This window comes from Nasonia vitripennis (assembly GCF_009193385.2).
Source record: "Nasonia vitripennis strain AsymCx chromosome 5 unlocalized genomic scaffold, Nvit_psr_1.1 chr5_random0002, whole genome shotgun sequence".
NCBI classification, from domain to species: Eukaryota; Metazoa; Arthropoda; class Insecta; order Hymenoptera; family Pteromalidae; genus Nasonia; species Nasonia vitripennis.
In genome coordinates this window covers 129,787-144,800 of record NW_022279652.1, presented here as the reverse complement: position 1 = coordinate 144,800, position 15,014 = coordinate 129,787, and the positions used below count along the sequence as shown (strand labels likewise).

General features: G+C 38.6%; 1 protein-coding gene across 1 annotated transcript in view; it reads right to left on the bottom strand.

Moving 5' to 3' along the window:
- LOC116417791 (SET and MYND domain-containing protein 4-like) overlaps positions 1-3,904 on the bottom strand; it is a 224,254-nt gene extending 220,350 nt beyond the window's left edge. The window contains exon 1 of the mRNA XM_031932842.1: positions 3,730-3,904. Coding sequence (XP_031788702.1) covers positions 3,730-3,890 — 161 coding nt within the window. The 5' untranslated portion in view covers positions 3,891-3,904. The remainder of the gene's footprint in view (positions 1-3,729) is intronic.
- Positions 3,905-15,014: the final 11,110 nt, after the last annotated feature.

Below are 15,014 nucleotides of genomic sequence, written 5' to 3'. Positions count from 1 at the left end.
TAGAATTCTATTGACTTTTATTGATACTATAATATATAATTTAATCAAGTTCCAATACAAAAAGTGAAATTATATGCTTATACGCGCCATTCTATTACATCAGGAATCTTCTTGACTCATCTTGTCAACTTTTTTTAACTTGTAACTTGTAGCAGGATATCCTATCCAGCTGAAAATAATCTATTGAAAACGATCGAATGTTCAATATAGAACTGCTATCCGGAATTTTCAAATTGAGACAAATTGATCCGAGTGAAACCAATTAAAACTGATTAAATCGAATTAGTTCATTTCTTTTATTGTTTCAATCCGTTTCAATTTTTTTTAACGAGGGCAATTTTAATCATATTTAGATTCAATAATCTCGATTGACGAGTCTGTGTAAAAACTCATTTAACATATAATCAGCTTGAATTAAGTTGAGTATATAATAGCCGAAACATCATAATTTTCGCTGATTCATTGATAACAGTTGGATATTAGAACATATTAAAATGATTGAAAACGATTAAAATAGATCACAATTGAACTGGATTCATTAATTTATTTTAATCGACAATTCTTCTAATAATCATTTTAATTGGTTGTAATTTCTAACTGTTAGGAGGATTATTATTAGCTCGCATGCGCTATTGCGCCACTTTACACGTAGCAGGATCCGTCCACATATTGCAAACCAATATAATATATATAGTTCATAATCTCGCAGCCTGCGCGCACATTCACGATACTATTAAAACTGATTAAAACTTATTCAAATCGATATAGTTGAATGTTCCTATTAAAGGCTATAGAAACCGATATATTGACATAATGTTTTTGTTGATTAGAAAAACGATAAGAAAGTATTGATATTTAAGTAAATAGGAATCGATTAAAATTGCATACGTAATATTTGCATTTAGCCTGATTCAGAGAAAATTTATATTTATAACGATTGTTATCTATTACTCGAATGGTACATTAAGGTACATGCTTGTCGACACGTTTTAGTAAGAAATTAAAATAAGAGCTTCAAACTCATAATCAACAATAAAATTTTAAGTTTCAAACAGTTTTTTTAAACAGTATGTTTTATGCTTTGAACAGTATAGAGATGCTCTAATCATTATGTCTAGAGATGTTCTAATAAGGAGTATAATGTAAATGTTATGATCTCAAGTCTGATGACTGATTTAGTAGTAACTTAAATTTACTCAATTTCATCATTTACAATTATTTGTTTTTCTCTTCATTATCTCATATTGCATTCTGTCATACGATAAGCAGCCGGACCTAAAAATGGTTGGACAAGATACTTGTAAGAGTTACTTTTAAGCAAAACATAATTTTTGAGTAATATTTGTTTCTTGCTTTAATGAAAGTAAAAATTTAGTTTGGAATTAGTGTTTTCAAAAGTGTATAGACTGAAAAGTATTCTTAGTATAGTCAAAAAATTAATATAAAAAAATCTACTCAATCTTATCATTTTAATTTATCTTTTGAGTGATATGATAAACAGTCAGTACAGTTTACGATTACTATTTTAACAGTGATACAAAACATTATAATTATTATAATAAAATAATGTAAAACTAGGAACTAGCTATGGTGACAAATTTATTTGAAACTCAGAGACAATTAAGAATATTATATTATGAGAGTATAGCATTATAAAAAAATTAATATTCAATTGGAATAACTTTTTATTTGATACACAAATAGATTATGAACAATTAATATAATTTACTATATATATAAATTTTTTCCTTTTTTTAGAGATGACTGAGCTAAGATTATAATCTCTAATTATTGTATGATCCTACGTTTTGTGATAAAAAACTGCGCTTCGCTCATTTTGAGTTTCTACATAATTATATCTATTTTTCACGTATAAATAATTACCATACATGCAAATTCATTTATGGTTTTCTTACACCTCTATAATTTTAGTAATGGGTGCATCTGTACAACGCGCCTGAAAATTCCACTTTGATCGTCAACAAACATACCCTCGCACAAATGCATAAAGCTAGTAGCAGAATGAATGATTTCTCAAACGTCATTGTTAAATACAACAGTCAACAGGAGTAACGATTGTATGTTAAATTGACAATCTTCTCTGATTATAAAAAAAATTATGCTTGGAATTGAATGCTAATTCACAATTGGGAGTAATTCGAGTTAATAATTTAATGCAATGAAAAAAAAAACATACAAAAATACCTAGTATAGATATGTAGACTAAGTTCTATTAGGAAGTTTCGGGATCCCTCATTATTACTTGAAAAAAATCTATGAATTTTTGTAAATCTTTTTAAAATTTCAAATAAGCATCTTAATTCAGAAATTTTGCTGAAAACTTGACTACCAATTTACACCGTAAATAATTAACTTAACATAAATCTGATCTTGATAACCATTACCATATATATTTAACACATATTTATTCTCACATTATTAATATTATTCTTAATACATAACTATCAAAAAATCACTCACTCGCTGGCGCTCGCTCGAGTGCACATTAACGATCACTTTTGTATAATGTGACTTTCAGTTCATTTCATGCCCATATTCGATCACCGATGATCGATTTATAGTAAACAATAGAAATTTGTACCCAAGAGGGCAAACAAACTAACACTTTAATAAAAACTGCTGCGGCAATAGAGCCACTTGCTGTCACCCCTGGTCGTTGCTGTTTTAGGATCTTGGGTTATTTTTATATTATTGTGAGATAATCAAAGGCACCATGGTCAGCCCAAGTTCAATAAATATTTGCGAATTCGCCTACAACGTGTTGTAACGGGGTGTGAATTCGATCAACGAATAACTCGTAGAACGACTGGATCGCGTTCCCTCGATGCGGAGGCGGCGGTATTCGCAGGAAGGAACAGGGATCGGAAATAAGCGAACGAGGTTTAGAAATGACGACAACTCACGTAAAATAAAAAGACGAAAAGGTTATATTTGTTAGTCTCTCTCTCTCTCATGGACTGCGCACCACACAAACCTTCTCTCTTTCGTCGAAGACGCTCGTAGTCCTGGACAGGCCGAAAGACTTCGTAACCACCCTGGACCGTTAGGCTGGGGTCACCTGGCTCCGCGTCACACTCACACACACAAAATGCACCTCGAATCGTTGGACACAGCACAGCACAAACGATATCGCGAAACCTTTGAATTTGCTAGCGAAGTCGCGTGTTTAGATAAAGGCGTGGCTACATAGCGAAGGCCGAGAGCTATCTGAGCGCGCTCCTGCAGGATTAGCCCGCGCGCTTGCTCTCTCTATCTCTTTTGCGCCTATTACCGAATTCGCACGTGTTTATTGTCGCGACGCAGCGGTACTCATACCGCTACGAGTTGGCTGCGGTGCTCAACTCGTTACAGTGTATATTGAAACAATAGTGAACCTGATCGCCTTTCGAAAATCTCTTAAACATCTTCAAATTGTTGACCGGGAAAAAATATTTTTTTATCAAATAGCTATTTGGCAAAAAAGCTCTTAATCAAATATTCGTTCGGCCAAAATTTTTTTGATCAAATCTCTTTTTGATCAAATCTCCGTACACCGTTTCTATGAAGTTTTAACAAAACTAGAAATTTTACTATTACGAAGCTTCTCCTAGGAGAAAGCAAGATAATTTTCATAAGATACTTAACAGGATATGGTAATGTTCACAGAAAGCATCAAGAATATTAATATCATGTAAAAGATTATCATAAATGAAAATAAAAGCATATTACCTTTTTAAACATGTTTGACAGTGAGAATTATAAGCATTAGGTAATAAACACGAAGCCAGAGGATTCTCTGCAACAAGAACTTCGCCTGGATTAACAGCCGCATTAGCTACAGCTTCTTTTCCAGCTAAAATAGATTGTCTTATTTTCACAAAGTTTGACATGATTATAGAATGACTTCCAGATGATTCTATAAGATTAAAAAATTATATTTGAAATAAATCAAATAGTTGTAAGATTATAATAATTAGAATAAAATTTCAAACTTGGCATAAGAGGGGAATGATAAACATTTAAATTAAATGTTCTCGTTCTTTTCATTGCGAGAAGTCAAGTTTATAGTTGCTGCGAAAATACTGCGATAAATGAAAAAGAATTCTTGGTAAATGTGTATTTTTGTTTATTTCTATTTAAAATGAACGAATATAAAAGAAAAATATGCTTGGTTCTGTGAATCTGAAGAATGTGCGTTTTTAACTATACAATCCCAACTTTGCTACGTCGGCGCCGACATCGTTAAATCCTTTCCAAATGCAGTCACCGTGAGGCAAGACAGTAAATGATGGCCGACTCAGAAATTTTGATTAGGATCCGTGCGACTCCTAAGGACCAGCGGAGAAAGCAGGTTAAAGCATTCGGTCCACTAGAAACTTATGAAAACAAAATATTTTTAATATATTATTAGGAAGCTAATGTTTGTATGTATTTTTACATTGAAATAAAGAATTTATCGGTCTTGACGCACAGTGCTAGTCTGTTAGGGTCTAAAAGTAGTTTCATACCAGCCTAGATTTTGTGGTGAAGTTGTTTAGTGCTTGGAGAGCACTTTTGCTGTCGGAGCAGATATATATCCGCGGGCGCGTGCTCTCAGCTAGTACCCGCTTACGCCGTCCACATGATCGCTGTCAGCTCCGCTTGGAGTACGGTAGCGTGACGAAACAGCAGCAAGATTGTTTCTTTGCCTCTTTGTCGTTGGTACCCCCCGCTCCTGCAGCATCCTTATTTTTGGATCCATCTGTATACCACAGGTCTCCATCATTCGAGATGTTTATTCTTTCGTCATCCCATTCCCCTCTGTATATGAGATGCTTACTCTATATTTCTTGTCAAACAGGAAGGCTTTGTGGCGTTCGGGTTTAATCCGCAGAGTCCCCTTTTTGTCCAATCTTTTTGGGAGCTGTAGCTCTTGCATATTGCCTTCCCCAAGCGAGTTGGTGATCCTGTGCAGGGCTTGCGCAGCCGCTGTAGCCAGTGTCACCCTGAGTGGTTCTACATAAAGCATTCCCAGTGCCGCTGTTGGTTTTGATCTCATAGTACCTGAGATGCTCCTCGCAGTTTGACTTCTCAGCCATTCGAGGAGGATGTTTAGGGTGGAGAGGTTTGCTCTCGTCCACCACACTGTCAAACCATCTCAAGGCTTCTGGTTTCAGGCCTCAGTTTCTCCCTATGACCCTACTAATGTGCCATAGGTTGGCCGTGACCTTGCCTATCACGTATTCCAAGTGTTTCTTCCAGGACAGCTTACTGTTTAGGATGACTCCTAGGTATTTGACTTGACTCAAAGAGGCAGTTTCTGCCCCCCAAGAGTCAACTTGCATTCCATTTTCTATTTGTATCTTTTGGCGCAGACCAGGATCTCCGTCTTGGCCGGATTGACAGATAACCCGGCCTTCACTATTTGTTTACTAAAGTTAGGGCACCTTGCGTCACAGCGATCAGGGGGTCAAGGGAAGGGCCACGTGCAATGATTAGGATGTCGTCTGCGTATCTTATCGCCGTGCAGCCTGTGTTGTTTAATTTGGTGAGCAGCTCATCCATCACCAGGCACCATATTAGTGGTGAAAGGACGCCCGCGCCGCCTTGCGAGCATCCAGCAGACGCTTCGTACCTTTAAGTGTCGTGCTGTCATTTCTCGCTTCTAAATTGCGATTTTCCAACATGTGGCAATTCATTTCGCTATTTTAAAGATCACATGGCCCTTTTGATCAATGCTCACAATGTGTGGATCAATGCCCCTTTGATATCCAATAGTGCGCCTATGGCATATTCTTTGGCCTCCAGCAATAGTGGATACTGCCCTGAAGAGTGCTGTCCGTGCACCTCCCTGCTTTGTAGGCGTATTGCTTTTTGTGTAGCTCTTTGTTACCCAAAACCTTTTCTCGAATGCATCTGTCGACCATTTGTTCAACGGTCTTAAGTACAAAAAAGGTCAGGCTGATTAGCCGAAAGTCTTTCATGGATGTTTATCCATTTCTCTCCGGTTTCGGAATGAATACTACCTGGGTTACCTGCCACGCTGTAGGGACCAAGCCAAGTGTAATGCTTGTTCTCGCCATTCGTAGGATAGCTGAGGCGTCTTGACAGTAATGCAAGTTAATCTGAGAGATAAGAAGGAATGATGTAGCCATTTATGTCTCCATCACCTCCTCCGTAGTCTCTACCTCCCTCTCGACGGACCCAAAAATCTTGGATACCAACAAAAAGTGAAATTTTTTTCGGTACATTTGTTGTATACTTCGTGCGTTGTATCATAGACCATGTTTTGCCGCTCGGAAAGCGATTTTGACACCTGGATATCGTTTACAAAAAGTAAACATTTTTTTGTACATTTCATATATAATTAGTGCTTTGTAACATAGACCATGTCTCGCTGACTTTGATACCCGGGCATTGTCTGCTGTAGTTAAAAAATTATGTTGGTTTATTTTTTGTATACTTATTGTACCATATACCCTATACATTGTATCATATACCCTGTTTTGCTATTCGCTATAATAATAAGTTTCGAATGGTCATGTATCAATAGGAAATGTGTAACCTAAATTAGGGGCCGATTTTACCCAGTTTTGGTTTGTTGAACAACCTAAAACACTGGACAAGTAAAAATTTTACCAGTCTACCGTATAAAATATACCATTTTCATTAGGACTATGTATTTATTAATGAAAAACAATAAATGATATTCTTAAGAAAGGAAATATATTAAAAATAATATATATATATATTGTGACGGCCAAGTGCACGTCAAATGTCTAACGGCTAATTATGTACTAAATGTAATAAGATTATTGTTTCAGAAGCTGCCAACGAGTGCCGAAACGAGCGAGAACGAGAAACGAGGCAAGATAGAGACAGAGAGAGTGAGAGCATAGGTAGCGCGGTTGCCGCCTGGCCGCACAGCGTTGGCGAGATATGACAACGATGTGCCGACGGCCGGGAGAACCGCGACTAGAGTTAGTCTCGCTGCGCTATCAACACGAATAGCTCGCGCAACTGTATACGCGGATTTGTTGTGATTCCTGCGAGCACCTGCGAGCGAACGATATTCGTCCGTGCGTTACCGACTAGTTGCTGCGACGCCCGTCCGAACTGTACATCTCCACGTCCGAGACTGGACCACGTCCGTTGCGTCAAGTACTACTGCCACTACCGAGTTGTAAGTACCTCACGCTCTCACGTCGACAGGGTAATATCTCTCGTCTCTCTTTATCGTTCGTCGAAGTGTGCGGCGTTTGCACCTCCGTGTATAGTAACGATTGAATATATATTTCCTTATCTAAACTTCTCGTGTGTTATTTCCTACGACCCGACCTACGCCGCCTCCGCGGGCTCGTGTAAAAACACGTGCATGATCTGAGTCGGCCGAGCCGTGCCTTCTGCACGCCCGACGTAAATTTACAATAAACAGGACCCTCTGGCCCTGGTTATATATTATAACACGGCAGGAAAGTATTAACCGAGTGTTATAAATGGCGCCCAAAACGTGTGTCTAGGTCAAGCGATTTTACTAGCGAGTATACGAAAATTGTACAGCGGCTGCTCGTGCTACAGTGTTGACACATTGTAGACGTAAGTGAGACTCGGAAAAAAAAAACTGACCGCAACGGTAGGAAGTATTAGACAGCGTCGAATAATACGCGCAGTTTAACTTTGTAGCGGCAGGCATCAGCCTTCAAAATTCGAAACGGTCAACGACCGAGCGGCCAGCGACAGCGAGTGTATACATTGTTTACATCGCGCGCCGCGAACCGGGAGCTCGAATGCTTACAGTGTCGCCCGTTAGGCAGGGAATTTTTGACTGAGTGCGAGTGAGACGGATGAACTATAGTCAGTATAGGAATTCAAACTATTGTATGGATTTTTGAGAATTCTTTTTGCACTCTGATGCAATTTTTGAACTTGACTACTGTTTACGCCGTAATCTCGCAGTGCAACAAATTGTTGTGTTATGAGGAATGTTAACGCATTAAACCGCGATAATAATTTATGAAAATTTCGCGAGATTTTGAGCCTGGTTTTGTGAAAAAAAATAGCTGCGTAGTTGAGTACAGAAACGTACGAATAAAAATACATATACAATCAACACATAGCCGCTCCGGCGTATAATTGCTTTTTCGAATTGCGTAGAATTTTTTTTTGCATGATAAAATAGAGGGAGTTAGTAACATCTAAACTCACAAATAATTTATTAAAGTGGAATTGTTTTTTTTTACAAATTAGTAAGTTTTTTTTTCTCTTTCTCAGATTTTAAAACGTGCCCTGTCAGGCAACTTATCGCGGTCCAAAAACAAATCATTGTTACCGTTATAAAAATTTAATGGAGTGATTAAAATTAAATCACACGTATTAATCGGAAAAGCAAACGTGTGTTCCAGTGTCGACAACTAGGTATTAAAATCACTTCGAGAGTAACTTGAATTGTTGAATCCTGAGTTTTTTTTGGTTGTGCTGAATTTGACTCGGCTCTGCCGAATGTCAGAATACTCAACGAGCACAATGTCTTTAACTGGCTCGTACATAGACTTAAGCAGATCGCATGTAGCGATACAAGACCACGTAAGATCGATTGACGCAAATACGTTAGGTCAAGCGTTAGATTTCTTAGGTTTGCAGGATAGGGGGGCTGATGAAGACAGAAAGCGTCGATTGTTTAGGTGACTACGCGCCAGCAGACTTCCGTCCATCGCTATCCCTGTTAAATTCTGAGGAGTTATTTAGGTCGCGGGCGACACGACGCGCGTCGTACATAACAAACTATATCCCTCAAGAAGTCAGCGGCATATTTGAAGAAGAAGAGCGGAACGCGAATCAAATAAGTCTAAGAATTTTGCACCAAAGAAATGCAATCAGCAATCCTGATGCTGAAAGCCAGGAGCAACAGGCGTATCAGCCTACGGATTGCAGCAATCCAAGCGGCGTCGAAAATGAATTCAGCTGGTTGGAACCAGTAACAATAGGGTTCGGTCAACCGCTACATAGAGAACAGGTTCGACAACCGTTAGCAACAATTTTCGTTGGTAATCCGTGCGATAATACTAGCACGGTAGGGAATGACGTTGTTGAGGAAAGCCTCGAAAGTCCAGTTCAAATAAGAATAGACGGGAATCCCCCAGAATTAGCGGATGAACAAGAAAGAACATCGAACGTCGATTCCCTGTTGTATTTAGCCAGTGACGGCTGCACATACAACTTACCGAGGAGAGTCGTCGACGACCTATTAAAGAAAGACGACGAAACCGCACAGTATAGGAAAATACAAGATGAGGCGTGCGAATATAAAAAGAAATTACGTATAGCTAACAGCGCTCCGAGAGAGCCCCCAGCGTGTAGTACCCGTTTGAAAACATCAGAATTTACACGGTCGATAGAAGATGCACCACCATCAGTAGGGACCAAGATTTTAATGAGACGTACACGACCAGGTATTTCGAACCAACGAACAATAATCTCTCAACTTCAGAATTAGAAGATAGCAACATATACCAGCAACCTCAGCGAAGGCTAAGCCAACAGTCGACACCACACAACCATACGCTGTGACGTCGGCCAATTCACAGCCAAACTTTTTCGATTCTAAAAAGACAAATAATACTTTACAATCAAATCAGAACGTAGAAAACCATACACTGCATTTGAACCCATTACCATGACTAGCGTCGATAACTTACCGACAAATGCTAACCCGTTTGAACATAGAAAGTTGTTACCCTGCGGTACCGACCATCGTATGGTAACCGACTACCGTGTGGTAAATGAGAAATTATCCAAAGAAGATAAATAAATCGAATAACAAACGAGTCATGCTGCGTAAAAACGCACTTACAATATACACATATATTATTATTAATTTACTAACATTTATTTCATTCTTACTTTTATTGCGACATTTGTATATATTACGATATTGTTATTTTCGTGTACACGTATTTGACTTTAATAAATTTTGATACAAAATGGCCGATGATTACGCGAATATGAATGCAGTAGAAATAGAGTATCGTATCCAAGAACTTGTGAATAGAGAGAGAAGATTAAATACACGGGAAGCCGAAATTGAACGACAGGCAAGAGAAGTTGAAATACGCGCACGTCAAGTTGAGGATGTTAATCAAATTAATAATTTAGATAACGTCGTGGCACTCGAAGCACAATTAAATGAACGCGAAGCAGAATTACAAGAATGAATCGAAAGTGAACGCCGATTACACGCGCAAATAGAGAATTTAGAAGGCGCAATTGCCGATATTCAAGAGCAAGCTCAACTCAACGAAGCTGCTCTACCTTCAGAAAATTTTATAACACGAAGTATTGCAAATTCTACGCCCAAAAGTGATAGATCAAATCCGCCTAATCGTAATTCTGATAGAACATATGAATTTCCTGCGCGTAATATTTTCGGATCGGGTAGCGGCGAGTCAAATAATGTAGGACAGCGCCGTGTTGCATTTAACGAGGAGAACAATCCTCGAAATGTCAAACAAAATCCGCAGCCACGAAACGTAGTTGATCCACCTAATAAAGATATTTATACGGTCTCTCCTGCCTGTAAATTACCTACCGTCTAATACATTTATTAAGGAAGCTATCAAAGCAATTCCGATTTTTGACGGTAAGAATCTTTTTAAATTCTTAAAGGCTATTAAAAAAATTCGCGATCAATTTCCTGCTGCCGCACAACAAGAGCTTGTTAGTCTACTAAAATTCCGGTCTACTAAAAATCTGATAACACGAGTACGCTTATTGATGACGTGCAAATTAACACGGTAAATGAATTAATTCAAACATTGAAAACTATCTTTGCTTCACACCAATCGTCAAGCTATTACAGAGGTCAGCTCGCGAACCTCCTTAAAAGAAATAACGAAACTATTCTCGCATTTATTGATAGATTCGCAGAAATTTATGCCGCGATTATAGACTGTACGTGCCTTGAAAATAACCGTGATTCTTTATCTCCGCGAGAAATATTAAACTTAGAGAGAGATTGCATTAAAGAGTTTTTAAGCGCATTACCGCCAGATTTTAGATTACAAGTAAATATGGCAAATACATTAACGTTAACACAATGTATGCCGAGACAATACGTACAGAAAAACGTGTCGAAATTGATCGCATGAAACATAGAACAAATGCAGTTCAAGGTGCTCCGCAACAGAGCCCAAATCAGGGCCGTAATAATCCAAATTATTCCGGGAATAATAATCCTGCTAACAATAGTGAGCCCCGTAAAGCTCCTACTAATAATAAAAATAGTGGAGATGTAAGGCATGACTCAAATTATAACAAAGCTGTACCAAATCGTTAGGATCGTACGTATCCGCCTGACAATTTCAGACGCGCACCGCGAGATGATAATAAAATTTGCACTTATTGCGACCGCAGAGTTCATGAATACGATTATTGTCTAAAAAGACAACGTTTAGAATTCGAACAAAAATCGGGAAAAGACAATGCTCGGAACGACGAGGACCGATTTCCGAGCACAGAGAAAGAGTAAGTCCGCCCAGTGAATCATTTGAGCAACTCCCGGTCTACCAATTTCAAAAATATGGCACAACGCGATTAGGGAAAATCCCTGTCGTTAGTTTGGAGAGTCCCGATTTTTTATGTGGACTATGATTGATACGGGCGCGATGCCAAATATTGTAAAAATTTCTCAAGTTTCATTCGAGAGTCGATAGATCTCTCTCGCTTTAGTTAAGGGGATCGGTGACAACGCTATTCCCACGATTGGGCTAATTACGGTCGCGTTGACGCAGTTTCATTTCGCGCACGCCAATTTCCTCGTTGTAGCCGACGATTTCCCCATTTCGGTACCTGCAATACTCGGGTCGGAATTTTTAAGCGGAGGAGATATGTACATTGATTATTGCTCGGAAACATTACAATTTCTGGACGTTGAACTCCATTTTAAACAGGAAGAAATGCGTCTAATTTATCCACACACGACCACGTGAGCTGTTTCCAAAACTCAGCCAGGAACCAAAGAGGGAGACGTCCCCAATATCGAGGTATTCCCCGGAGTTTCAGTCGGAGGAAATTTCGCGAAAAATCTCGAGGGTAACGTCGTCGTTCCTATTAAAAACGAAAATTCTTTTCCGGTAGATATTAGAATACCGCTTGTTTCTTTGATTCCGCAAAATACAGATAATAACAAAGATAGAATTAATCATCGAGTTAACGATAGATATGCCGAATCTAGTTCGTCGGAATATTTTACAAATACGCGTACTATTCAAGCGGAAATTCACGAAACGCCACGTAAGAACGCGGTATTAAATTCATCGAATTGCTTACTTAAGGATCCTCAGCCGACCACTTCTAATAACGATAGTCTCAACGAAGCTTCATGTTTGAATTATATTACACGTGCGTCAAGTATAAACACTTTCACGTCTTTAGAGCCCAGGCCTTTGCTGTGTGCCGCACCATCGTGTTGTGCCCAGTCGCCAGTCAAAGCCGACTCGTGCTCACCTTTTATTATTTCTTCGCCGCGTGCTGCATCATTGAGTCATGCCCCGTCACCGCTCGAAGCTATATTGTTTTCCCTTTACTTGATACATCCGTTACATCATCGTCCATCTCTCCGCCGAATGCAGCCGATAATGAAGCAATCATTGACGCTATACGCAATAACTTATATTTTGATCTTGATTTCGATGACGAAAGTAAATGTAAGGAACCGCCCGGTCTGAACGGCAGTGTTCCTGATATAAATCATTACCCGAGTGCGGCTCGTGATTGTAAGCTTCAGCCAGTCGTTAAAGCTGAAAAATTGAATACTGATATTATTGAAGATTCTGATAAAAGTAAACCTATAATCATCGATACAGATAAAACTATATCTACCGATGACAGAAAGCTATCGGATGTTATTTCACCACCAGAGAAAGACGGGCAATGTAATCAGAACTGTGATAAAATAAACATGCTTCGTATTTATGACGATGCGAATAAACCGGAGCGCGCTGACAGAAAAAGTAATCAAAGAGACTTCTCAGTTTTACCAATGACAGTTTGACACTCCGCTCGCACATACAAATTCAATCTCAAGCATTGATTGGAAAAATTTATTTACTGATAGAGAGTGGTATCCGTGGCTCAGACCGAAGAAAAGACCCGATTGTCAAATATATAAACAAAAGCTGACTGACTACGACAGTGACTCACATACAGACGACTTAGACACGTTGCTACTTGAGAACTCGCTCGAGATGACACCATACGTAATCAACTTTATAAAAAATCACAAACATTCCGAAAAATTTGATAGCGCAAGCTCGCATCCTGTGTTTAATTGCATAAACGATATTGAATTTACAATTGATTTTGACAACGAAGTCATGGTAATTTGTGATGATAACCTTGCTTATCATATGAATTCATCGAGTTTTGAGTCTCCCACTTTGAATGTGCAAGGAGACGAACGAATCTCCATTGTAAAAAAACTAGTAAAACTTGATACATACACCGACGAAATACATTTGATACATCAAAGATTGAATCTTATGTGTGAAATGTATGCAGACGTTTTTCAATTACCCGATGAAGACTTACCTGCTACATTACTAACTGAACATAGAATTATTTTAAAAACCGATGTTCCATGTTAAACCACATCGTCCTCCGGTAATCATGCAACAAGAAATGGAAAAAGAAGTTGACAAATTATTTAAGAAAGGAATTATTGAACCATCTACCTCCGCGTACAATAGCCCGATTTGGATGGTTCCTAAAAAAACACTTGATTCAAAGGGCAAACCCAAAAAACGATTAGTTATAGATTACCGAAAGAAATTGCTCTCGATAACGTTGGGCCTCTGCCAACGACAATGAACAATAATACATATATACTAACTATGCAGTGCCTTCTGACAAAATACGTAATTTTATGTCCTCTTTCGGTAGCGGACTCTATACACATCGCGACTGCATTTTTGAACCATTGCGAGTACATATACGGTTCACCTAAATTAATTCTGACCGACCAATGTACAACGACGGCTTATCGGCCTCAGAGTAATGGCAGCATCGAACGTATGCACCACATCATGAAAGAGTATATCAAATGCTATGTAAAAAGCGAAACGACATGGGATGAATGGATTCACAGCGCCGCATTTTGCTATAATACGAGTGTCCATGAAGGCACCCAGTTAACACCGTATGAATGTGTTTTTGGAAAAATAGCCCGCGTACCTTCAGACCGCGTGCGTGTTGACGAAAAACAAAATAATGAGTCATATTTTTCATACCTTCTAGAATTAAAAAGGCGAATTAGCAAACTTCAGGAGATCGCTCAAGAGAACTTGAAGTCGTCTAAGAAAAGGTCAAAGAAATATTACGATAGAAAAGTTAATCCTTGCACATTCCAAGTCAGAGATTACGTACGACTTTTGGCGGAACCAAAGAAGGGCGTGTTCGGGAACGAATTCTCTGGTCCATACAAGGTCATACGAGTAAACCGAGATAACAATAATGTAGATATTATTGCTAAAAATAAAATCAGAATTGTTCATACTAACAAATTACTTTTAACTAGATTTAGAGACCCAAGTGAGATAAGTAGTAGTTAAACTGAAACATCTATTTCAGACGAGGATCGGAACCAAGATGGCCTCGACGATCTTGATCAACCTAATGGCTAGCATCATTCACAACACTCTTTGCTGGCGCGACAGACGCCCTTATTGGATACGACTGCGGAAGAAAATCTACACCGAACGTCACTACAATATCACTGCGTCATGTCGGTAAGTGCGACTTTAACAGCATGACGACCGAGACGCAAATGCAGTACGTAAATTTATTACAGAAAGCAGAATTTGAAAGTACCATGATAGAATCATGTCGAGTCATTATTACAAAAAACGTTAAATATTGTGGTATGGGTTCTCATACAGCCGAAACTAATAAAGAAAGAAAATACGCAAAACGCATTTCTCGCGAAGCATATCATGAAATGTACAAATTCGGGCAATATAAAATTTATGATCAGATTATTACAA